General features: G+C 41.3%; 1 protein-coding gene across 6 annotated transcripts in view; it reads right to left on the reverse strand.

Annotated features, from left to right (window-relative positions):
- Nucleotides 1-420: 420 nt before the first annotated feature.
- Nucleotides 421-26,473, reverse strand: part of WDR7 (WD repeat domain 7) — a 377,439-nt gene continuing 351,386 nt past the window's right edge. For all 6 annotated transcript variants that reach the window (XM_070050124.2, XM_070050123.2, XM_089305092.1 and 3 more), the window contains 2 exons: nucleotides 9,062-9,166; nucleotides 421-3,189 (listed from right to left, as the gene is read on the reverse strand). In XM_070050124.2, the coding sequence (XP_069906225.1) occupies nucleotides 2,986-3,189; nucleotides 9,062-9,166 (309 nt within the window). In that variant the 3' untranslated portion in view covers nucleotides 421-2,985. The remainder of the gene's footprint in view (nucleotides 3,190-9,061; nucleotides 9,167-26,473) is intronic.

The raw sequence follows: 26,473 nt of genomic DNA on the forward strand, positions 1-26,473 counted from the left end.
TTACACCCTTCACCTTAGGGACCCCAATTCAAATCCAAACTGAGTATTAAATGAAATGAATTTAATGATCTCAGCCTAGCTCCCATGAGAGGCAGCCAACTCATGTCATCAGATCTGACAAGATACCATTTGGTACAATTAACAGTCTACTTAGGAGCAACTTAGGCAGTTCTGCTGCCCAAACCACAGGGGGTGCCGGTGAGTTTCTGGCAGGAGTGTCTCTCCATCTGAGCGTCTCACACTTCCACGCTGTGGGCAGGGACTTCCTTCCCACTGCTCTGCTGTCCTTGGTGAACACCTCTGCCTTTCCTGGAGCTGGTTCTCAGGGCAATGAGTGATTGGAAATAGAAAATGGGTGTAGACTGAGAATGCGCAACAAGAGTGAACACAGGAAAAAGTAATAATGGGAGAAAAACTATCTGCAGTACAATTCTTTTTTATTTACCACACGTATGTACACAGGGACATTCAGTACACATAGAATCTATTAAGTGGAATCATCTAGAAATGTCTCGAAAGGCAGACATTTTAATTTACTTGCTGTACACAGTGAGTTCAATCATAGCAACATTTTCATACAGGTGTCACGTCATGTCATCTTTTGCTTGTAAATTACCACTGAAGCCACGTATGTCTACATTTACAAGGACAGGTCCAAATACAGTGCCAATGAAATCAATAGAACACTAAAAGTGTGCACGAGGATGACAATACGAAGTTTATGTCAGTGCTGAGAAATCTAAGCTGGCAGGAAGTTTGGGACTGCGCTTGTCAAAAAAGCCATGGAAAGACTGATGTCAAAAAGGACGCAGACGCTCGACTCCGAGTGAGAGGAGCCTGTCTGGCCATCAAACATCAGCCGCTGCAGAGACGGCCCGCTCACCCGGCCATCATTTTGGCCGTCAGTGCAGACAGAACCCATGCCCCGCATCTAGGGTTTTGCTCCTTGGGTCCTCACAGCTTTGTTCTTAGTTGCCAAGGGGGCGCCACCTGTGTGTCTGTGGTGGCCTGCCCATCCCACACCTTTCTCCTCCCCTATAGATCATTTTGTTAAAAAAACCAATGCAACTCTAATACGTTTACCTTGTATTCCAAGTAGTTTTGTCATTTAGAATAAATTAGTTTTCATTTACGTCCACAAAGTAAACACGTGTTGAGTATAGAGAAGACTCAGGAGCTGGCTGGAGAAACCAAGTGCCCTTTTGGTCCACCTCCAGTGGCTCTAGCTACCCCAAACATGGCAGCATGTTTCCCGAACACAGGAAGTCCATGCTGGAGAGCTGTCTGCTTCTTCCTTGGAAACTACATAGATAATCTGTATCAATACGCTGTACATGCATGTGGCATACATTCACTTTTTTTGTCTAAAACCAAGGACTTAGGACAGATCTGCCATCAACAGAAATAACATATTTCATATTCATATGAAAAAGACATTCTACTTATATTAATTTCTTAATATGTTCCTTAAAAATTGGTTTCAGTAAAATAACATATGTATTTGCTCCTGGACCCTGATCCTACTTTTCCGTATATTGCATGAACTCTGACAAGCTATGCTTTTCTGATTAAATGCTCCCATTATCATCTTGCTTCCTCTGTAAACTTTGCAAACTTCCTCTGAATTTAGTAAGCCATTTCTCCCAACTAACCAACCAATCAACAACCAGCCAACCTACAAAACCCCCAACTATGTACAGATGAAGGTTTGTGAGGAGGGTTTCATACAAAACATTACTTTATGGATTTTCTCCCATGACTATAAGCAAGAACCAGCATAATCTGACATAAGAAGAGAGTGATCTAGCTGAAGCTTACTTTGAAGTGTGACGAACTCTCATTGCAATGTTTCTGCAAACAAATCGAGAGCCCGCACATTTTTATATACACTCCTGTATATAAATAAACTGCATATACAAGACACTGCGCCAAAGGATTAAACCTCTAGGATACTTGTTTAAAAAGAAATGCCTTCTTGGTTTTTACTTAATTGACCAGTAGTAGTTTGAAGGCTGAACTGTAATTATTACATGATAACTGACGTATGTCATTCATGTGGGAAGTGCAGCTTTGTCGGGTTTCTGTAGGGAAGGGGAGTGCTCCTTTTAATCAAAAAGATCTGCAGCAAAGAATCAGAAGCGTCTTCATTTTAGGGCTGTGCTGCGCCTCCAAACTGGCTCCTTTATCACAAGGGTACCTTCGCGAGATCAGTGATAGTGCCTGGATAATTAAGTATTTTAGAAGTGATGCTGAGTCTTACTTTAAGCTACTAAGTATACTGACATCTAAGCAAGACGTGAACACTTCAGAAGGCTGAGAGTGTAGAAAACTGTATTTTCTACAAGGAAAAACAATTTTTGCGTGCATTTTCTCATGAACTGAAATCAGTTAGGTATTAACAGAGAAGGTGGTGGCTAAACCCTAGCCAACTGGATTGAGGGATTTCCTAGCAATCACCAGAAGCAAAGAGCCACGTAAACAGAGGATCTTTCTGGTAAACAATGGTATGCTTTAGGAAAGTCAAAGGGGAATAATTTCAATAACGAGGCTGCCGTACCACCGCGACGCGCAGTGTCAGAACGCCGGATGCAGGCAGCGCTTCAGAGCTGGGGTTTCGTGGCTGAAACACTGATTGGGGCTGGGAGTGCAATCACAGTGCTTATTGATTTTTGGGCTTCTGTTGCACCAAGCAACAAGAGCGTTCCCAGGAACCGCCGGTTTTCCCCTCCCCTCGCTGGCAGGGAAAAACTACCTAGTGACAGAGTGGCCACATCCTGGAGAGCAGTGTGCATGCCTCTGAATCGATAGGTGGCACGTGTGAGAGTCTGCCCCCTCCCCCCCGAGAAGCATGCACAAATGACAGAGACCTGGCCACGCCCCTGCACGACCTAAGTAGGCTCAAAGAATGATCCCCTGCAAGGACAGAGCAATGTCGGCCTAGAGAACGCAGGGAACTGAAATCACTTAGGGCAGCAGACAGCAGCTCTAGACCATGAAGCGGTGCTCCTTCCCGTCGTGGGCCATGAGGATGACGTTGCGGTTGGAAGTCCAGATGAGCCGGGCCAGCTTGAGGGCGTTGTGGGAGCCGGGGGAGGCCGGCTGCACGGGGGGCACCTGGTAAGTTTTAATGCAGCGTAGCTGAGGTGCCGAGTTCAGCATGCCGATGCTTCCCAAGAGTGACGTGTTCATCTGGAGGGACAGGGGACAGGACAGCACACGTGTCACTTAAAGAACCCTTCCATTTCCCTCCTATGCAGATGGGTTCCATCCCTTTGGGCTGCACATGTGCTTGCTTCCTCCTCTGCAATGGTTGTTCACGTTTATTGGGGGTTACACTGATCTCTGAAGGGCCCTTTCAGTATTTGTAATCATTCTGATGCTGTTACAGTAAATGAATATACCTAGAGAAATTTTATTTCATGGGTAGAACCTGACAGCAGGAAGAATCCACTGATCTTTAGGAGAGGAAATGAAGTACAGCTGTTAATAAGTGACTGGATTAGATGATATTTGGAAATCAGAGATATTTAAACGAAAGGCTTGTTTTGTTGTTGTTCATTAACAGCAGTGCTAACTGCATCCCCGGGAGGATGAGGCAATGAAGGCAAGGTCTGGAGTTTATGATCAGTTTGAGAACATGAAGCAGAGTTAGGTGGTAGGTAGAGAGGAGATGCGGTGCAAAGTCACTACTGCGTCAAACTCAGACCCCACCCACCCATTCTCATTCCCCAGCACGCTCACTCTTCCCTTGCTTTTTAAAAACCCAATCTCCAGCAAGCTCTGCAAGGAAAACAAGCACCCACTTCCTCCCACAGGGAGCCTGGGGCTCACTGCTTAGCCACCACGCGAAGGACAGCATCCTCTTCAGACCTGACTGACAACGACGACTTATCAGTTGGTGATTCCTGGTTTGGCGCAGTTTCTCTGGATTTGATTTAAATTTTAAATTTTCTTAATCCATTCCCATGAACAAACAATAACAGGGAAATTATGAGTCCCGAACAACTGTGCATCTGGTCAAAGTGGTTAATATTGAATGGCAATTATCTAAACAAACTGCTTTCTGAGTGACTGGGCCTGGAGGTTCCTTTGGGTTCTAAACGTTACTTACAGTGTCCTCAGTATGCATCATTTCAGCAATTACAGATCACGGGAAAGCACACGGACAACGAGAAAAGAAGCTTCTGAAATCCCACTTTTCCTTGGCGCACATTGTCACTTTCAGCCATCTACCTGGATATGGCTCTGGGGTCTTGCAGGAAGCATACTGATTGTGATGCAACACATTCACACGGTGGATACATGAACCTCCAGCAAATCCTAGGCCATTTCAGATGCGTGAGTGCTGATCTCATGCCCTGCATTTGGATCAGTGCAGAACACAAGCCATTCCTTTTCCCAGCCCTTCTCGGCAGCAGGACGGCGTGAGAGGGCGTAAATCATGGCATCTCCAGCAGACTGCGTGCAGGCTCCACTGACATTTTCACAATTTAAATCATCTTGAGTAATAACCCTTTTAAGATGACTAATGTTACTGATTTTCCTGCATTAATAATAGTGCCGAACACAACACAGAGGTGAAAAAAACCACTCGTGTGCGAGGTCACATTTTAAAACCAAATGTATGGTTATCATTAACTCTTTCTGTTGAAGCTTGCTTCGCAGTGCAAGCCAGGCGGGCCCTTGCTGCCATCCTCCCAGACCCTCAGGCCTTGTTTCCTTCCTTCCTTTTCCCCAAGACTTCACAGAAGATAAAAAGCAATGCCTCACTGTGTTCTGGAGGTTCCCAAGCAGTTTCAACATAAATAACATTGCTGAGCTTGATTTGAGAGTTCCCACTTCCACAACAGTCACAGTACATAATAATTTAGTCCTCTCACAGAGCACATCCAAATGACCCAGAAAATTGCCAGTTAAGATTAACTGGTATCAACAGGCACACTATGAGTGCTTTTAAAAGACTAATTTCTCAGCGGATAAAGAACGGTATTTTTCATTCTTTACGGACTTTCTATGAAAATATGCATGCTGCTTGATTTCTACTGGTGGCCCAAAACCCATTGGGCACTGAGTAGGCTTAGCTGTTTCCTGATTTTTACTTCTGTCCTGCAAACATAGTCAAATCAAGAAATGGACTGAGGATTAAAGAAAGAGTAAGACAGAGTATCTTCTGTGCATGAGACAGACAGGAATGATTTTAAGAAAGGGCCGTTTGTCATAACTGGGTTCCCCTTATAACCCGAGCCATTCCTACTCTTATAAATGCCTTCAGTAGGGTCAGAAAGCCTTCTGTTTGACAAGAGGGCTATGTGAAATGCAGAAGGCACAGACCTGTTGGAGTTGCACACAGTTGGAACAATGAAGACCCCCCCATGCCCACTACAATTCCTTTCTCTGCAGACCATCTTTTTCCCATGGCCTCTTCAAATGAGGGGTGGGAATGAAGTAGTAAGGGTGAGTATCGATTTTGCTGATCAACTCAGCCAAAGAATGCTCACTGTAACAATCTTGTTTTTTTTTTTTTTTCAAGATTACTATTTTCTTGACTGACTACAAACTATGCTAAAGCAAGGGCAATTTCAGTCTTGACTTATAAGATTTGACAACATTTTTTTTTCTGATCCCAAAGATAGTAAATACTGACGGTGGAAAATTAAATAATGAAAAGAAATACAAAAACGAAAGCTGAAGACCCCTGAAATCTCACTCGCCAGAGACAATCTCTGGTGATAAACAAACAACATCTAGATCTCCCCTGTGCTTAGATTCACAGGAAGAGAAGCAGATTTAAGGAATTTTACATAAATGGGTCCATTATTAAATGCTAGCTTCACAACCTTGGTTTTCACTGAATAAAATGTTGATGGCAATATTTTCATGCTAATAATTTCAGTTCTATATAATTCTTTAAAGAGACTGAGTTGTATTCTACTGTATACCAGAATAAATAAAAAACTATACTCCATCTAATTTATTATTAGCATTTCTGAGAGAGGGTACTTTCTTGTTTTGTGGATGGTGGTGATAATAAAATTTATGTGTGATCTTTCATTATTATGCTTTCCTTGCTCAAATAACAATGGGTACACTGAAGGGAAAGACTTCAGTGGTAGGAATATGATGTTAAAGGATCAAAGGACTTGACAGATTGCCAAATGACGCTATCCACCAGCTGAGTATGTAAACGAACTGAGATGCAATCCTGGCTTTTCCCTTCTCACAAAACTTGCTCTGTGAAGACTGTTTTTTCAACATATAGAAACACATACAATTCATCAAAAGAGGAAATGTTTTAATGCTATTCTCAATGTAAGTAATGCTGCAATACTTTTACTGAGTCTCACTTGAATAATTATCCAACCAATATTTCTCATTAGCACTCATTTTTCAGCAAAGATTTTAATAGCTGATAGCTTTAGTCAGGCTCTGTATTAATAAGACTTCATTAAGTTTTCAAAATATATTACAGTACACTTACCGGAATAATATAAAAGTGTTCTCATAGATCATTAGAACTAAACAACATGTATCTAAAGAAATCAGCAAAGCCCGTTTAGGGAAAGCAGCAGTAGATCCAATACCACTTTCTAGACTCTCTTTAAATAGACAAACACTTCTGCAAGAGGTTACGTTGTATTTTCTTGATAAAGCTGGAATGACAATGCTGAAATGATCTGTTTCGGTGCCTTCTATGTGGGTGCACTACGAATTCTGACACTGATTTTAGAGTTAGGAGAGACTGGGTGTTGTCTGGCTACTCTGGCACTCTGTGGCAGCCCCTGGAGTGGACAAGTTAAAGACAAAGATACTGTGCTGTCGCCCCACCGTGCAGAGACAAAAAGACACTATTTAATGAATGCCTTCACCTCTGAGGTAAGAAACTAATCACTATTCCATCAGGCAGCCTGGCTGGAATTTTGACAGAAATAGAACAGTATTTAAGGGAGGGATGAAGGTATCCAAACATAACAGCAAAGAGCTAGACAAAGGGGAAAAAGAAGAAAGAAAATTTATCACTTGGAAAATTCCAGGTAGAAAATTCAGAAAAAATAACGGGAAAATTTAGAATCTGAGATATTCTTTTATACAAAAAATTATATTTTCTTTTTTTTTTTTTTTTGACAGACAGAGTGGACAGTGAGAGAGAGAGAGACAGAGAGAAAGGTCTTCCTTTGCCGTTGGTTCACCCTCCAATGGTCGCCGCGGCCAGCGCGCTGCGGCCAGTGCAACGCATTGATCCGAAGGCAGGAGCCAGGTGCTTCTCCTGGTCTCCCATGGAGTGCAGGGCCCAAGCACTTGGGCCATCCTCCACTGCACTCCCGGGCCACAGCAGAGAGCTGGCCTGGAAGAGGGGCAACCGGGACAGAATCCGGCGCCCCGACCGGGACTAGAACCTGGTGTGCCGGCGCCGCAAGGAGGAGGATTAGCCTAGTGAGCCGCGGCGCCGGCCTAAAAATTATATTTTCTTAGCAGACACAAATTAGGCAAAAAAAAAAAAAAAAGAGAGAGAGAGGTTTTGTTTGTTTGTTTGTTTTTCCATAGTAGAAAGCAGCAACAGAAGGCAAGCCCCTCGGACAGGGCCCCCTGCCTGCCTCACTCTATGTGACAGTTCCTAGCACACAGATACCTGGTCACACTGCATGATGGGTGTTTCAACCAACATTCCCCTGAGAGTGGGAGAGAAGAGGAAATAGAAGAAATTTTGTGTCAAGGTGCAGTTGGCACAATAGCAATCACTGTGTTAGACTTGAGTGGGAACAAGGCCTCAGTAAGTGAACTCTGCAAGGCCCCACTGTTGACAGAGTCCAGCTGATGCGTCCTTAATGGACTCATGGTGGGATTTCCCTAGGAATGACCAGTCGTGGGGTTACCCACTGGGAGAAAGTTTAAGATGAGCTCATTAAGATGCTGGAAATATATTCTGGGAGAAAAGATAATGAGAAAATACACTGGAAAACGAAATTAGATGAAAATAGAAAAGTCTGACAGATTTGGAAGTTGTCATGCTTTAATAGCATGTTGTTAATTAAGCAATTTATTGTATCCATTCTACATTTTATTAGCTATTGATTTTTTAAGCCATCATCAAGTTGTGCTGAAGACTTGCTTAAACTTTTATTTTTAGTTGTCAAAGTAATAAAGTGAATCTCATAAAACACATTTGTATCATAGGAAAATAAAGGTAATAACAAACTTTTGGGGGGGGTAGGTAATACATGATTTTTTGTGCTTATCAGGACTAAAAGAGTCAGGAAATTAAAGAGAATACTGAATGGAGAGACTAAGCACTGAAGATGAAACATATTCTGTGGTAAAAACTAGTTTTTACCAGTCAAAATTAATATTACTAGTCAAAAATAATATTCATTTTAATCAGAATGAAACAGACATTCATGTAGACTGCCAGCCAAAGAAAATGCAGGTTTTTATAAATGCTTTGAATGGCTTGAGAATTCAGAGCATTATATGGGAAATTCAGAATGCAAAAGAAAAATGAGATAATATAAAAAGGAATAATGAGAAAATACCCGATTGTCTTCTGTCTGTGCCCTGTTACAGCGACAGACCCAAGGATCTAGTCTGAATGCCTTGTACACATTACAGGCCTGAGCAAGGCTTCTCCTGTCGAGTTCATCTCGGGCCAGACCCTCAGATGCACCCCCTGCCCTTGCTGACTGCTGAATCACTGCCCCCGTGTCCTTAGGGGCTGGCCCTTCCGCAGCATCAGGCCTCTTGGAGCTCAGATGTCACTTCCTTTGGAAAGCCTTCCTCTCACTTCATTCTCAGGCTCCCCTCTGTACTGTAATTGCTTATTTATTGGTGTCTACTGCCGACTGCAAGCTCTGTGAGAGCAGAGGCCCCTCTTTCCAGATTGCTAATTGTATTCTCAGCACCCTGCATGCTAGTGCCTGCAACATAATTAGCAATCAATACACAAAAAAACTGTTACTTGTTGAAAGAAGGGAGGATGGAGGGTTGGGAGGCAGGTTCAACTGGAAGCCTTCCCACCAAAAGCACTTCATGTAACATTCAGTCAAGACCCTGCAGCATCTACTCTTACCTGCCAGAAGGAAATGTGGCTGTCAGTGTTGGAGTAGGTGGCCAGGTATCGTCCATCAGGAGCAAAGGCCACTGCAGTGATTGGTCCCTTGTGTCCATGGATGGTCTAAAATACAATTCAGATATCATTAATGGATTATACTCCACAGAACTATTACAAGTACACATGCAAATATGTTCAATGTTGAGCAAGTTATGGTATGGATAATTAGATGCAAGAGTTCTTTGTTTGAAAATCACAATTAAAAGAACAGAAAAGCAGCAAAAAAAAATCAGGAAAAAGCATGTAACTATGGCAAACTCATGGATTAATTCATGTATGCCCACAGAGGGAAGAATTTTGCAATAATTAGAAAGGGAAGGTACTGATAATCACAACTATCCAGGAACCTTGCTCATCTGAAATGAAAATAATCAGAGTTGTATCATAACAGCCCTGGAAGGAGTTAAAGACAGTAACTTCAGCTCCTTAATAATTACAGATTCTTCATGTTTTATGCTTCATTTCCCACCAATAACAATGTGCTTCAATGCATACAGCTGCTATTAGTAAACATACATACACACATGCACTGGATGTCTGGGCACACATATAAATCAAGTATTACTAACAACAAGTTACAGAGAGTTTTGAACCTTTGCCAAATAGCTATCATTGATTTAACCATGAATAATAAAAAGGAAGCTGTATTTTAGACTAGGACTTTGACAAAGGGTCTTTACTAATTAAAAAATACACAAGCCTGATGATATTAATAATTATAGAAAACACTGGATATGAAGCAAATTAGCCTAATATAATATTTATCTCTCTACATTCAACTACAAGTAAACATACTTCTGCTATATTAACCAATATCCACTCTCTTCCCTTTGAAAGGAATGTGGAAATGTGTGCCTTTAAACTGAGATAATGCCAAGAGGGTTTGCTTCCATTTCTTATTGTGAACCACGTGTCTCAGTGGAAGAAGTTTCAGTATTTCTATATGATTTGGCTCATACATACTGTAAATTTCAGTCAGACTTTTTCATGACTTGTATCTGAACAACTAAAATGAGGAAAAGGGAGATGAGATAATGGGGCGAAAGCAAATTCCTTAATGCCCCTTGCAATCTGCTCTTTCCTGCCATTAGCTTCAAGGTACCATGGGATCCAAAGTGATGCCTGCTCTCCACACTCACAGAACAACATGAGATTGGCACCACTTTTAGCACTGGGCTTTGGGCAGGCAGAAGGCACTGATCTGAGTCAGATGTCTGGGCTTGCATTTGAGATCTATACTTACTACAATGCAACCTGGGGCCAAGTGACTCAAAGTACTTAGCCTCCGAGTACCCACTGTATAATGTAAGGAGGAGGAGGATGACGATAGTGATTACATTGATGTCCAAGAGCTTTGTGAAGATTAAATGAGATAATATACTCATAGCACTCTGCACAATGCTCCGTGTACGAAATGGATCCAATAGATACCATTAATGTGGTTATTATTCCTGCTTGCCTAGAAACAAACATGTAACATAATTACTTGAGTACACGTTTCAATGACTCTCTTCCCCCACAAATCCCTGAATCATGCATTCTAAAATCAGTACCACTGAGTAAGGGTCTTCTAATCAGTGAACCCAGAAACACAGACTTCAGACTGTGGCCTTTTTTATAAAGTTGTAAGGTAACTGTCCATGGTGCTGGCCCACAAATGCGCTAAAAAGTAAGCAATGGCATGCCTGCTGAATAATTATTGCAAGAAACCAGCTGAATGTCAGCTACACCATAATGAATATTATTCCAGGCAGAGGAAAAAAAATCTCAACCAATGAACTGGAAAGCACTGGCCATTCCTACTTCCTACACGAGTTGAATGAATTCATTGGGAAAGTATTTTTGCTTGTTAAAATCAATATTCAGTTTGGCTAAAAAAAATGAAATTCTGTGGGGTCAGTCTGAGGCTATGTTATGGCTACAACAGTGGTTGGGCAAAGTTTGTACTTGCAACAGAACTTGCATACTGAAGATCCTTAAGCTGAAAGCAGATTGTAGATTTGTTTGGTTTGACCTAAAAATGTTAAAAGAATTTCTGAGTCCTGACTTCCAACTAATCAGTTTTCATGTAAAACCAAAATTTCTAGCCCTTGTCATAGAACTTGAGGACTGGTAACACAGGGCTTTTGTGCACATGTGGCAACACCAGCCAAGGCTGAGCAGAGATGACCACTGTGGCTGGGGCACAGACAAAAAAGTAGACCTGGGTACCAGCTGGCCTGGTTCACCTATTTCCTGCCTTCTCCCTCACTGCATTTAATGCAGCCCTTCTATTACAAGTATTGGATTCAATATTGCTCTTGGATCCTAGCATCCATCTAGAACTGTGAGTAAACAAAAGTTCTTGTGAGAAAAAAATAGTCCTTCTTGAAGGCCCCCAAAGCCCAACTCTGTGCAAAGGTGGCTGGATCCTCCTCTGGAGAGCCTGCCCCTAAATTTCAAAACAGAATGCTAAGCCCACCTCCTTTAGACTAGCGTCTTTCCTCAGTTAACAACCAAAATGCACTGCAGAAAAGTAGAAAGTGCAATCAATGACTTGACTGGAAACCTTTAGGTCCAAATGATGGTATACACAATAGGCATGTTCACACAAACTTTGGTGAGTCTGGCTAAGTTAGCCCTGTTGTAAAAGTGGAAAACCAGACACAATGCGACCATGTTTGCTTCTCTGGAACAGCCTTTGCTAGATATTTCAAGTCTTCATCTTTCATAGAAAGCTGGCATTTAAAACTTCCACTTGAAGAATAGTCCCAAGCAAGCCAAAGACACCGCTTGTTATTACCTTGTGCCTGTAACAGAAGATTCTGAGAAATAAGTTCACTCTAGAATTTTCTGCCAGGAAAATGTTTCACTTTATATATATATATATATATATACACACACACACACACACACACTTGCTTTATCAAGTAACAAAAATTACATAATCTAACAGGGACTTGCCTTGCTGCCAAGAAACTCGGAGCTAAAAGGCATGCTCATTGTATGCATCTAGTAATAAATGCATCCTACTGACTTCAATATTCATCACTCTGCTTTCATTTGCTGCTGACGCCCTGCTATGTACCAAGTTCAGTTTCATTTTCTTAAAGTCTGTTGAAGAGGGATACATTTTAGAGCAGACACATACACACACACATACTTGCACAGTAGCAGACACTACTAGATGCCCCACAGAGTTGTCTTTTAAAGCAACCTAAAGAAGAAAAACTGGGGCTGGCATTGTGGCATAGCAGGTAAAGCTGCCACCCACAGTCCAGGGCATCCAATATGGGTGCTGTTTTAAGTCCCAGTTGCTCCACTTCTGATCCAGCTCTCTGCTATGGCCTGAGAAAGCAGTAGAAGATGGCCCAAGTCCATGGGCCCCTGCACCTGCATGGGAAACCTGGAAGAAGCTCCTGGCTCCTGGCTTCAGATCAGCACAGCTCTGGCCATTGTGACCATCTGGGGAGTGAACCAGTGGAGGGAAGACCTCTCTCTCTCTCTCCCTCTCTCTCTCCCTCTCTCTGCCTCTGCCTCTGCCTCTCTGTAACTCTGCCTTTCAAATAAATAAATAAATCTTGGAAAAAAACAACAACATGGAACACTGACTGAACCTGATAGGTCGGTTGTCTTTTAGGAAAGCAAGTACCACTCTTGCCAGTGCAGATATCTCTCTAGTTGAAATGGTTTGGTACATTTGGTGAGTTCATCACCATCTCAGCCTGAAAGGTGCTTTAGTCTGCGCAGTAATGGAAATGTTGCCATTGTCTTTTGTTCAGACTCTGAACTTTTAAGATCTGTGCAGGTACCACCTGAACTGTAACTTCGACTGGCATTAGAGATGCAGCTCTACGGGATCACAGAGAAGCTGTGAGTGCTCTGTGCTGGGGCAGTCCCTGGGGCATGGCCCTCACATGCTAGACTCTAAAGGACATTTCCCAAAAGTTCAGCTTTCAAAATAAAATGAGATCGAGGATTCTAAGATGGCAGAATAGGGAGGGAGCTTACTGCTCTACTTTAGGGAAAAATATTTTTTTAGAAAAATTGAGAGTGCAATCTCAGGGAAGAGTAGGGAGAAAACTGCAGAGGAAACTCCATGCAAATTAGAGGGACACTGTGGATCTACGTGAAGGGTGTGGATGCACACAACTCAGGACACCAGCAGCCGAGAGCCTCAGCACCAGCTTTGGAGAGTGAGGTGAGACCAGATTGCAGCAGCCCAAGCCACTGGCAATAAAGCTGCAGGAAGAGCATGGTTTGAGTCCAGCCTGTGCAGGACAGTAACTGCAAACCAAGATGAAGAAAAAAGGGGCACTTTCTCTCTGCCTGATCACCCAGCATTGGGGTCTTGTAACAAGCTGAGGGAGGGCAAGCGCCATTTTGGACATCTGTAACAGCTATACCAGCTTGTGTTCATGCGTCAAGCAACCAGATGAGAGGAGATGCCCGAGTCTGGCTGGGAGAATTGACAGGTGGCTAGGTGCTCATGACTGAGGGAATTATGCATGATGGGACTGTGAACACACTATGGCTGCATGGGAGGGCACAGGGTGTGGCTGGGTCTTTGGGCAGTCACTGAGGGTGGCTCCACATGCTCAGAGCTCCCTGATTCCATGTTGAAGGTCACTGTTGTGGGATCCATGCTTACACAGAGGACTGCATGGATCCTTTGTGTGGTTCTTGGGGCAGCATGGATGAAAATTTTAACCACTGTGGCTAGTGCTCAGGAATTGGTCTCCTTGGAGTACAAGGGGTGAGCATGAGACTATGCCAACAGAGCTGATCAAACCTCCCCCCGATTTAAAAAAAAAGAGAGAAAGACAGACATTTAACATGTCCAACTTAGCTGTCACCTTGGATACTTCCCTCACCATGGAGCACTGAACAGAACTCCCTGGCCACACCCAGCACATGCCTCTGGGTATTCACTGAAAGAGCAGACACTCCACTAAGCCATTAAGGCATAGTCCAAAAATAAAAGCCATCACAAGAAAAAAACAAAAAACAAAAAACAAAAGTGTCTCCACAAATACCTAAAAATAAATATAGCAATTCAAGGAACAGGAATACGAAGACAACATGACACCCCCAAAGGAACACAACACTTCAATACTAGAATGTGAAGATGAAGAGACTGAAGAAATGCCAGGAACAGAATTCAAAAAAATGATTATAGGATTACTTAGAAGTAATCAGAAGCAAATTCACAAATTAAAGAAATCCATACATGACAAAATGAATAATTTTCCTATGAAATTGAGATTTTAAAGTGAAATAAATTTTAAAATGAAATACTGGAAATGAAGAATTCAATAGATCAGATAAAAAATATGGTGGAAAGCCTTAACAATGGACTTGGTGAGGCAGAAGTAAGAATATCCAAGTTAGAAGAAAAACTTCTGGAAATTTTATAGTCAGACCGAAAAAAAAAAAAGAATTAGAAAAAGAAGAAGGAAGAGGACAAGGAGAAGGAGGAGGAGGAGGAGGGGGAGCAGGGGGAGCAGGGGGGGGAGGGGAAGGGGGAGGAGGAGGAGGAGGAGGAGGAGGAGGAGGAGGAGGAGGAGGAGAAGAAGAAGAAGAAGAAGAAGAAGAAGAAGAAGAAGAAGAAGAAGAAGAAGAAGAAGAAGAAGAAGAAATTAGAAAACTATAAAACAGTATTGGAGATTTATGGGACACTATCAAATGACCCAACATACTGGTCTTAGGAGTTCCTGAAGGTGTGGAAAGAGAGAATGGATTAGAAGGCCTCTTTAGTGAAATAATTCCAAAAAGTTTACCTAATTTGGATAAAGAAAGGGATGTCCAAGTACAGGAAGCACACAGAACTCTTAATAGACATGACCAGAAAAGATCATCACCATAACACATTGCAGTCAAACTCTCCACAGTGAAACATAAAGAAGAGATTAGGAAAACAAAACAAAACAAAAAACAAACAAATAATAAAAGATTCTAAAGTGTGCACAAGAGAAATGCCAGATTCTTTTCAGAAAATCTACAATTAGACTCACAGCTAATTTCTCATCAGAAGTCCTACAGGCTAGGAAAGAATGGTGACATACATTTCAAGACTTAAGAGAAAAAAACTATCAACCCAGAATACTGTACCCTGCAAAGCTCTCATTTACAGATGAAGGTGAAATAAAGACTTTCCATAGAAATAGAAAATCAAAGAATTTGTCACTACTCATCTAGCCTTACAAAAGATGGTTAAGGATGTACTACATACAGAAACACAGAAACATGGTCATCACTATGAAAGAAGGTGAAATCAGAAAATCTCCCAGTGAAAGTAAAAAGGAGATTCAAAATAAACAATAGGAATATTTATGGAAAAATGACAGTGCTAAGTTATTGCTTATCAATAGTCAACCTTGAATGTAAATGGTCTCAACTCTGCAGTTAAAAGATAAAGACTAGCTGAAAGGATTAAAAAAACAAAACCCGGCTGGTGCTGTGGCTCACTAGGCTAATGCTCCGCCTTGCGGTGCCGGCACACCGGGTTCTAGTCCCAGTCGGGGCGCCGGATTCTGTCCCGGTTGCCACTCTTCCAGGCCAGCTCTCTGCTGTGGCCAGGGAGTGCAGTGGAGGATGGCCCAAGTACTTGAGCCCTGCACCCCATGGGAGACCAGGAGAAGCAACTGGCTCCTGCCATCAGATCAGTGCGGTGCGCCGGCTGCGGCAGCCATTGGAGGGTGAAACAACGGCAAAGGAAGACCTTTCTCTCTGTCTCTCTCTCTCACTGTCCACTCTGCCTGTCAAAAAAAAAAAATCTATTTACTGCCTACAAGAAACACACCTCACCAACAACTGACCACGGTGGAATGAAGTTGGAAATCAACAACTCAACAATCTCTAGAACATATGCAAACACATAGAGACTGAACAACATGTTCCTGAAAGAACAGAGGGTCACTAAAGAAAAAATTTTCTGGAAACAAGTGAAGATAACAATACAACATATCAAAACTTATGAGATACAGGAGATATAACATAAGCAGCTGAAAGGGTGCCTACATGAAGAAATTGGAAAGGCACCAAATAAATGAGCTATCAATGTATTTCAAGGACCTAGAAAAAACAGCAAACCAAACCCTAAGTTAGTAGTAGAAAAGAAATAATTAAAATTAGAGAAAAAATAAAATTGAAACAAAAACAACGAAATACATCAGAAAAGATCATAGAAATGAAGAGCTGGTTTTTTGAAAAATTAAACAAAATTGACACACCATTGGTCCAAATGACCCCTCCCCCTCGAAAGAGTGAAAAGAGCCAAATCAATAAAATTAGAGATGAAAAAGGAAAGGAGTAGCCAACAAATCGTTAAACCTAGAAGAAATGGATAGATTCCTGGACACATACAACCTACTTAAAGCTCATAGCTTTATAGCTATGAGCTACAAAGACATAGAAAACCTGAACAAATAACCAAGATGGAAATTGAATCAGTAATAAAGACCCTCCCAGCAAAGAAAAGCCCCAGACCCGATGGCTTCACTGCTAAATTCTACCAGACATTTAAATTAGAAGTAACTCCAATTCTTCTCAAGCTATTCAAAACAATTGAAAGGGAGGTAATCCTCCCAAACTACTTCTATGAAACCAGCATCACCTTAATTCTTAATCCTGAAAAAGATACAACAGAGAAAGAGAACTACAGACCAATTTCCCTGATGAACATATACACAAAAATCCTGATCAAAATACTAGTCAATTGAATCCAACAACATATCAGAAAGATCATTCACTTGGACCAAGTGGGATTTATCCCTGAGATGTAGGGGTGGTTCAACATTCTCATATCAATCAATGTGATATACCACATTAACAAAGTGAAGTACAAAAACACTATTATTATCTCAATAGATGCAGAGAAAGCATTTGATAAAATACAACACCTTTTCATGATGAAAACTCTAAGCAAACTGGGCATAGAAGGAACATTCCTCAACCCATTCAAGGCAATTGATGATAAACCAATGGCCATAATCCTATTGAATGAGGAAAAGTTGGAAGCATTCCCACTGAAATTTGGAACAAGACAAGGATGCCTACTGTCACCACTGCTATTCAATATACTCCTGGAAGTATTGGTCAGAGCCATTAGGTAAGAAAAAGAAATAAAAGGGATACAAATTGGGAAGGAGGAAGACAAACTATCCCTATTTGCAGATGACATGATTATATATATATATATATATATATATATATAGGGAATCCAAAAGACTCCATTTAGAGACTATTGGAACTGATAAAAGAGTTTGGTAAAGTAGCAGGATATAAAATCAACACATAAAAATCAACAGCCTTTGTATATACATACAATGCCACGTCTGAGAAAGAACTTCTAAAATCAATCCCATTCACAATAGCTACAAAAAAAAAATAAAATATCTTGGAATAAATTTAACCAGGGACATCAAAGATCTGTATGATAAGAATTACAAAACATTAAATAAAAAAATAGAAGACACAAAAAATGGAAATATCTTCCATGCTCATGGATTGGAAGAATCAATATCATCAAAATGTGCATATTACCAAAAGCAATTTATAGTTCCATATGATACCAATCAAAACGCCAAGGACATTCTTCTCACATATAGAAAAAAATGCTGAAATTCATATGAAAACATAGTAGACCCCAAATAACTAAAGCAATCTTATACAACAAAAACAAAGTCAGAGGCATCACAGTACCAGATTTCAAGACATACCACAAGTCAGTTATAATCAAAACAGCCTGGTACCAGTACAAAAACAGATTTATAGACCAATGGAACAGAACAGAAACTCCAGAAATCAACCCACACATCTACAACCAACTGATTTTTGACAAAGGAGCTGAAATGAATCCCTGGAGCAAAGTGTCTCTTCAACAAATGGTGCTGGGAAACTGGATCTCCATTTGTAGAAGTATGAAGCAAGACCCCTGCCTTACACTTTACACAAAAATCTGCTCAAAATGGATCAAACACCTAAATCTATGACCTCATACCATCAAATTATTAGAGAACAATAGGGAAACCCTGCAAGACATTGACATAGGCAAAGCCAAAATTGACGATTGGGATTATATCAAATTGAGAAGTTTCTGTACTGAAAAAAAAAAAAAAAACTCATCAAAGTGAAGTGACAACCTACAGAATGGGAGAAATTATTTCCAAACTATTCAACTGATAAAGGATTAATAACCAGAATATATATGAGCTCAAAGTACTCAACAGCAACAAAACAAACAACCCAGTTAAGAAATGGGCAAAGGATTGAAACAGACATTTTCCAAAAGAGGAAATCCAAATGGCCAGCAGACACATGAAAAAATGCTCTGGATCACTAGCCATCAGGGAAATGCAAATCAAAACCACAATGATGTTTTAACTCACCCCTGTTAGAATGGCTTACATACAGAAATCAATAAACAACAAATATTCTTGGCGAGGACATGGGGAAAAGGTACTCTAATCCACTGCTGGTGAGAATGTAAACTGGTACAGCCACTATGAAAGACAGTATACCTCAGAAATCTGAATATAGATCTACCATATTACCCAGCCATCCCACTTCTGGGAATTTATCCAAGGGAAATGAAATCAACACATGAAAGAGTTATCTGTACCCCCATGTTTATTGCAGCTCAATTCAAAATAGCTAAGATATGGAATCAACCCCAATGTCCATCAACTGAAGACTAGATAAGGAAATTATGGGATATGTATACCATGGACTATTACATAGCAGAAAAGGAAGGAAGGAAGGAAGGAAGGAAGGAAGGAAGGAAGGAAGGAAGGAAGGAAGGAATCTTGTCGTTTTCAACAAAATGGATGACACTGGAAAACATCACACTTAGTGAAATAAGCCAGTCCCCAAAGGACAAACACATATGTTATTCCTGATCTATGGTAATAGAGTACCTAAAAGGTAACCTATAAAAGTGAAACTGACAATTTGAGATGTGATGACTTTGAACAGCCCTTGTTTTGACTGTTGAGGAACAGTTTTTTTTCATACTATTTCTTGAACTCTTAGTATAGATTTAATCTTATATGTATAAAGTTAATTGAAAATAGGTCTTAGTAAAAAAATAAGAATGAGAATAGGAGAGGGAGGAGGAAGAGGGTGGGAGTGCAGGTACGGTGAGAAGAATCACTGTGTTCCTAAAGTCATATTTATGAAATACATGAAGTCTGTATACCTTAAATAAAAGGTTTCTGGGAAAAAAATAAAATGAAGTTTGGCCCACACTTTACATGTGCATGAGTATCGTTTCTTACTATATTTTTAGTCAAAGAAATTGCTGTCCTGAAAGGACTGAAATGGAATAGAAAGAAATTAATCTAATTCAGGAAGTGCTATAACAATACAGAGTGCTCAATTGTTAAGGATCCCCCACCCCCTTTTCTTATGAAAGGAGAGGAACTGAAAGGTAGGATTAATAATGAACGATACTTAGACCTACTCAATGGTTTTTAACAGATACTTTCAACGGCCTCTGCAAAGAAACAGAATTAACCCTGTTGTAGAGAGAAGGCAGCAGAGACTAGAATTTCGAAAATGGTTTGGTCAGTGTCAACAGAAGCCACAACTGTCTAGAACAATCTCTTTAAAACTGCTCTCTGCATGGTCTGTTTCTTTTGGGAGTTGTTGATGATCTGCTTCCAGATGACAAGTCTGAGACGGAAACCAAAAAGCAGGACTCTAGGACACCCACTTTAGAGGCTGGACAGGATTAAAGAGAACATTGTACATTTATTTGCAGTTCTCATCATTTTTTAAAAAGGGGGAATGGAAAAACAAAGACCCCAGCAATTAAAGCATTTTCTGAATTTTAACATAAATTGTGAAAAAAAGATTTCTGCAGGTATGTACAATTCTGCTGTCATCAGTGTCCTCACAATGGACCCGTGTGTTTTGTACAACACTTACTAAAACAAACTGAGCCAAGAAGAAAGTAGCACAGACTGAACCCTTAGGGGCACACAGTCTGCAGGGGTGAAACAGTACGAGGTGCCTGGGCTGTGGGCCCTCCAGGGGAATAGCATGGTTGACTCCAGATTAAGTCAGACAGCTGCAATTTGAAGGGTGCTTGAAAGATCTGCTAACCAAAACTACGGCCCCAGGTGGTTGCACATGACCTCTGAAACATGTCAAAATCCAAACGTGGTTTCAGTAGAGGCCTTGCCCTAGACTATGTTTTAGTAGAGGGCAAACAGGACAAGCATGTTTTCATGAGGTTCAAGCATGGTGGACACCCTGAGTTTAGGGCAAGCTTGAATGAAGTGTCTGTTTGTGTCTGGGAGCAGGAAATAGGTTGGAGATGGGCCAGATGTTCAGGAAAGTGAGTGCCAAGGAAGTGAGGGTGGGACACTGAAAAGGAGAGGCCACAGCCGCTGGGATTTACAAACACCTACATTCTCCTAGTGTTGCTCCCAACTGATGGCCACCCACAATGCAAAGGAGATGACAGGGTCTCGCCTCTGCATCTGCAGCTCTAAGCCACGCGTGGCAGCCAAAGACAGAAAGGCAGAGAAGGAGGGCAGGCTAGGGTCTGCTCTGCGAGCCTTTCTGACATCCTCATACACAGGGCCATGATTTCATGGCTGGCTGGCAGGGAGGGAGCTGCTCGAGGCAGAGGGAAGACAAAGATATCCTCCTGACTGACAGCTGCATTTGTTAGGCAGGGAAAGGCTCATCAAAAAAGAGCCATTTCTAAAGAGTTCAAAAGTTAAGAATTAATTACCTTTAAAGAAAAAAAAAAAAAACCTCCTGCTTTCTTTTCTCCTGGGGAACCAATTGGTGAAAATTTTATTAGAGATTTCAGGTTTATCTGCTTAAGGAAACAAATTGTAGACTCGAAATAATTTGGGCAGATAATAACACCATTAAAAAATAGATAATCTCATCTGTGGCCGATTAGAAGGCTCAAGTAAAGTTTAATTATCACTATGAACTAAGCCTTCTCGAGCCTTTTTGTGCATGAGCTCTTCAGACCACGTGATGCTGCCAAGAACGCCAAAAGGTCACTCGCTCTTTTCTGCATGTGGACAGGGCTGCCTCAAAGCAGGTCTGACAGACGAAAATCTATTCTGTTTTCAAATCTCTCCAGAGAAGACTCCAAAACCTCCCTGGAGAACCCTTTTCAGCGTTTAACAATGTGTGCTGTCAGGAAATTTTTCCTTATATCAAATCTAAATCCAAAATGCTACAGTTTCAGCTTCCTCTGACTGTTCCCAGCAGAGATGGGGAACAGCTGGCCGCCGATCTTAGTGTGACAACCTTTTATGGACTTGAGGATTATTGGAGCAACATGTCCCTTTTTGCTTTTTATTTTAATCTTCAAGGTTAAAAAAAAATCCCAGTGACTATAACCTTTCAAGTCTAATTTTCCATCTTTTTAATAAGTTAGGTGGTTTTTCCTTAAACTCCTTAAAGTTTTTGAGTCATGACATTTTAGAATTGGATGGTATCTTAAAAGTCATCTTCTGGCCGGCCCCACGGCTCACTAGGCTAATCCTCCACCTAGCGGCGCCGGCACACTGGGTTCTAGTCCCGGTTGGGGGGTCGGTTTCTGTCCCGGTTGCCCCTCTTCCAGGCCAGCTCTCTGCTGTGGCCCGGGAAGGAGTGGAGGATGGCCCAAGTGCTAGGGCCCTGCACCCCATGGGAGACCAGGAGAAGCACCTGCCTTCGGATCAGCGTGGTGCGCCGGCCGCAGCGTGCCAGCCGTGGTGGCCATTGGAGGGTGAACCAAGGGCAAAAGGAAGACCTTTCTCTCTCTCTCTCTCTCTCTCTCTCACTATCCACTCTGCCTGTCAAAAAAAAAAAAAAAAAAAAAAAAAGTCATCTTCTTCAAACACATCTCAAAAGGTGGGATTTCAAAGTGGGCTAAGTACTGGATTGGAAATGTATGTCATTACAGTTTCTAATAACACCACATGGGCAGGCCAGCATTATGTTTATTTTACCAGACAATGAAATCATGGCTAACAGTTACTGCTAGAAGTAAATTTACTGGAATTCTTTAAAAAGGAAAAGGTGGTGAAGCTGTTGACCTGCGGATTGGTGACATTCAAAGTGTTTCTGGGGGGCCAGCACTATGGCATAGTGGGTAAAGCTGTCACATCCCATATGGGCGCTGGTTCAAGTCTCAGCTGCTCCACTTCCAATCCAGCTCTCTGCTATGGCCTGGGAAAGCAGCAGAAGACGGCCCAAGCACCTAGGCCCCTGCGCCCATGTGGGAGACCGGGAAGAAGCTCCTGGCTCCAGGCTTCGGATTGGCCCACCTTTGGCTGTTGTGGCCAACTGGGGAGTGAACCAGCAGATGGAAGACTTCTCCTTCTCTGCCTCTGCCTCGGTAACTCTGTCTTTCAAATAAATAGTAAACCTTAAAAACAAAACAAAAAAGTGCTTCTGGGCATCTCTAGGACACCTGGATATGGAAGCTGAGTCTTGGGTGTGCTTGAGTATGATAAACAGATTACCAGTCCCTGCTCTCAATCTTCTATTACACTTCCCCAAAGACATCAGTATACATTTTGCATTCTGTTGTTTATTCTCATTAAACACATACTCCTATACACTTCTGGCTTGTAGAGCCTCTTCTATTTCATTCTGTCTACTTCTCCAATTTACCAAGTCTCAACACTTCCACCTATCACCTGGGTGATGAAAGAGGCTAGTTTCTGTTTCATCACTGTGGGCATCGATATAAACACACCAAATAACTTAATAGTTTCTAACAAAAATGGATTCGGCAGAGGTCAACTACAAAACAGCTCTTTTCACTATACAAATCTATTTTAAAACTGTATACTGAAGAGCACACACAAATGCATTCTTGTGCTAGGCATTGCAGGGGCTCCCAAAAGCCTAATCAGAAGGAAACTTCTGAAAAGCATATGGGCCAGATATGTTATAAGCACTTTTCCATAAACTTGCTACTGCATTCAAATCAACCCTATGAGATAAGTAGGCTATTATCCCCCACTTGACAGATGAAGAAACTGAAGCACAAGGAGATGGAGTAACCCGTTTTGGTTAGAATCTGGGCAGTCTGGCTCCAAGGACCTGCTGCCTCACAGAATACTAGGTGAAACAAACAGCCCGTGTTCAGAGGTGACTTGCATGGGACTGGCACTTAGGTACGGGATGCGCATACATTTTGAAGAGGCCTTCCCTTGCTGCTGCTGAAGATTTGTCTGGTGGTGTTCACACACTGCACAGTCAACCCAGGCAGTTCCAGCAGGGCTGCATGAGTACAAGAGTTTGCAGGAACAGTGGGGCCTGGCTCCACTGACCTGGATAGGCAACAGTCAGCCCTGCCCTGCAACCCTGAACCATTCCCAGGAAGCTTCACGAGCTGGTGGCTCCCACACCCAGGAACAATCCCTGGAATGGGGGCTCAATCTCCCTTCACATCCTGGTGTTGTCCTGGTCCACTGCAACCTCCTTGCCCTGCCTTTGCTGTGAGGAACAGTGACAGTCAGCACTGCCCAGCCACATTCTCCCAACAGAGTCCATGCACCTTACCAGTTATCCCCCTGTGCAGGCAGAGACAGAGTTCCCCAGCCCACTGCAACAGTGGTAGATGAAGAGAAGAAAAAATGTTCCTTGACCTGGTTCCAGGAAGTTAAACTTGAAGGAGAAAGGGCCTAAGTCAGCTTCCCCAGTCTTAGGCCAGCAGGGGAAGATGGCTCCATCTCTCTCATCAGCAGCTTCCTTTCTGGTCTCCAGTGCCTGAAGGTTTTCACCTTCCCATTGGCTTGTTTGTGCCCCAAAGAGGCAATGATAGCCAGGAGCAACATAAATCAGCCCTTCGTAGGATAAGGATAATTATAAAGTCAGGAGCCTGGCTGTTTTGGTTATCAACACATGGTAGACGTAATTCTAAAACTCTCTGGTACAGAAGAGAGCTGGCTTTTCTTATTGGTGGTGCTACCTTCCATACGCACACTCGTAGCTTTGACAGTTGAACAGTGATGCTGAACAGAAATCACAGGGTTGAAAATGGGCTGTTTATAATTTCTTTTCTTGATGGAAGGCTGATGTGGGGCTTTTTATTCACATTATGTCAATTCTTACGTTTCAGAGTCAACATGTTATGACATTTTCCAATCCAGGACAAGGTAGAACTTTTCAATGAATTGAGTTTTTATTTTTTTAATCACTGCTTAACTGAAAAGAATATACATTCAGAGGGAAAAACAAGTAGATTTGGTATTATTTTAACATCTTAATGGAAAGTAGATTTAAGGATAAATATAATAAAGTAAACTATTTAGGTTTTATTTTAAGATCTAACTGCTCAAGGAAACAGATTCTATTCCTTTAAAATAGCTACAGTGTTTATTGCTCATTTCTGCTACTAAAAGATCCTTAATGTCATTTGGGGGATGAAATAACTGACACTGAATAATTAAAAGAGCTTTTCAATACCTACATATTGATAATCCTTATGACACAAGCAATAGTTAAAAAAAAAACTCTTCCAGGGCTGGCACTGCAGTACATTGAATTAAACAATTATAACGTATGATTGCCTGTTCCAGTTGCTCCACTTCTGATGCAACTCCCTGCTAATGTGCCTAGGTAAAGCAGAGGAGGATGGCACAAGTGCCTGGGCCCCTGCTACTCACATGGGAGACCAAGATGGAGTTCCAGGTTCCTGGCTTTGGCCTGGCCCAATCCCAGCCAGTTGCAGCCATTTGGGGAGTGAACCAGCGATGGAAAAGTATTCTCTTTCTCAAATAAAGAAAGAAATAAATAAATCTTAAATTTTGTTTTCTTCTGTAAGGGTTTGTATACCAACGTATATACACACAATATACACACATACATACATACACATAACACCCTTATTTAGGAATAGTGATAACCAACATAAATGCTCAACACTATTACACTGCTGTAATTTAGGCACTATTTCTAATTTTTATGATACGGTCACTATAATCAACTATAAATTATCAAAATTAATTTTTAAAATTTATTTTCTTTTTTATTTTGGGGAAAGAGAGAGAGAAAAGGGAAATAGAGTGACAGCGAGAACTCTTCAATCTACTGGTTCACTTCTCAAAAGCCTGCAACAGCCAGCGTTGAGTCAGGCCAAAGCCAACAGCCGGGAACTCAGTCTATTCTGAATCTAGTCTTCCATGTGGGTAGTAAGGACCAAAGCATTTGAACCACTACCTGCTACCTCCCAGGGTATACATTAGCAGGAATCTGGATCTGAAGCAGAAGAGTGAGGTCTGAAATCAGGCATTCCAGTACTGGATTCAGGTGTTCCTGTGGTAACTACTGTACCACGTGCCTGCCCCTCAAAATTAAATTTTAAAAGGAAGGTCTTTGAATGAACAAATAGAGAACATTTAAGTCAATATTGTTTACCAATCTTAAAATATTGTAACAACAGCCTCTGAAAAATTATCTACTGGTTTAAGGAGTTTCTTCCCTTCCGTCAAATGAACAATTTTCAGATTGAAAAGAAAAGTTTCCACTAATTAGATATTCACCCATCTACTAAAATCTAAGCTCTTCCTCCTCCTCGTCTTGTTGCAGAAAATCAGAAGCCGAGTGCACACACACATACACACACAGCTCTCTGCCTTGTGAAATCACAGATCTTCAGGATGAAGTAAATATAAAATATTCAGTTAAACTATACAAAATTGATTTTCCTCCTTTGCATGTCAATTTTATAGAATCATACTTTGAAAATTAAGTTTGCCCCAAATTCTAAATATCACAATTTTCCTAGTTATTATACAATATAATTATCATCAATTGTTGGATAATAAGATTACAACAGTGTATTTGTATTGTAAGATTCTGCAACTCAGCAATAACATAAAAGAATTCTAGTTAAAGATATGACTCAAAATATATTGTTTAGTCATATATAAATTCAACATTTTAAAATATAATTATAGAACCACATATAAAGATTATTCACTGATACTCAAACATTGAATGCTAATGTGATTTAATTAACGTGGTTCAGTTTGAAATACAAAAGTGAATTAAATATCAAACATTCACTCTGCAGAAATGAAATAATTATGAAACACTTATGGAAATACAACTTGCAAATGCTTACAAAATCACAGAAAATGGTCCACTTACTGCCCCCCTCCCCCTACACACAGATTTAGGCAGACCTAAAAGCTATTTTTTTAGCTTGGCAATTCTCACATAAATCTATTCAAACACATGCTAGAAGTCTTAAAATATGCAAAGTTTCGTTTCGTTTCTGGATTTTCCGACTGAAAATCCTGTTGTTAAGCCGTCAAAAATCCCCGTGAAAGTGGACTAACAGAACATGGCCATATGACTCGAAGAAGACAGGCGTCAGTATTGCTGAAGGCAAAGCTGTGCTGCAGGAGCGAATCTCTA

This window comes from Oryctolagus cuniculus, chromosome 10, assembly GCF_051225735.1.
Source record: "Oryctolagus cuniculus isolate XC-2025 breed Fujian yellow rabbit chromosome 10, ASM5122573v1, whole genome shotgun sequence".
NCBI lineage: Eukaryota > Metazoa > Chordata > Mammalia > Lagomorpha > Leporidae > Oryctolagus > Oryctolagus cuniculus.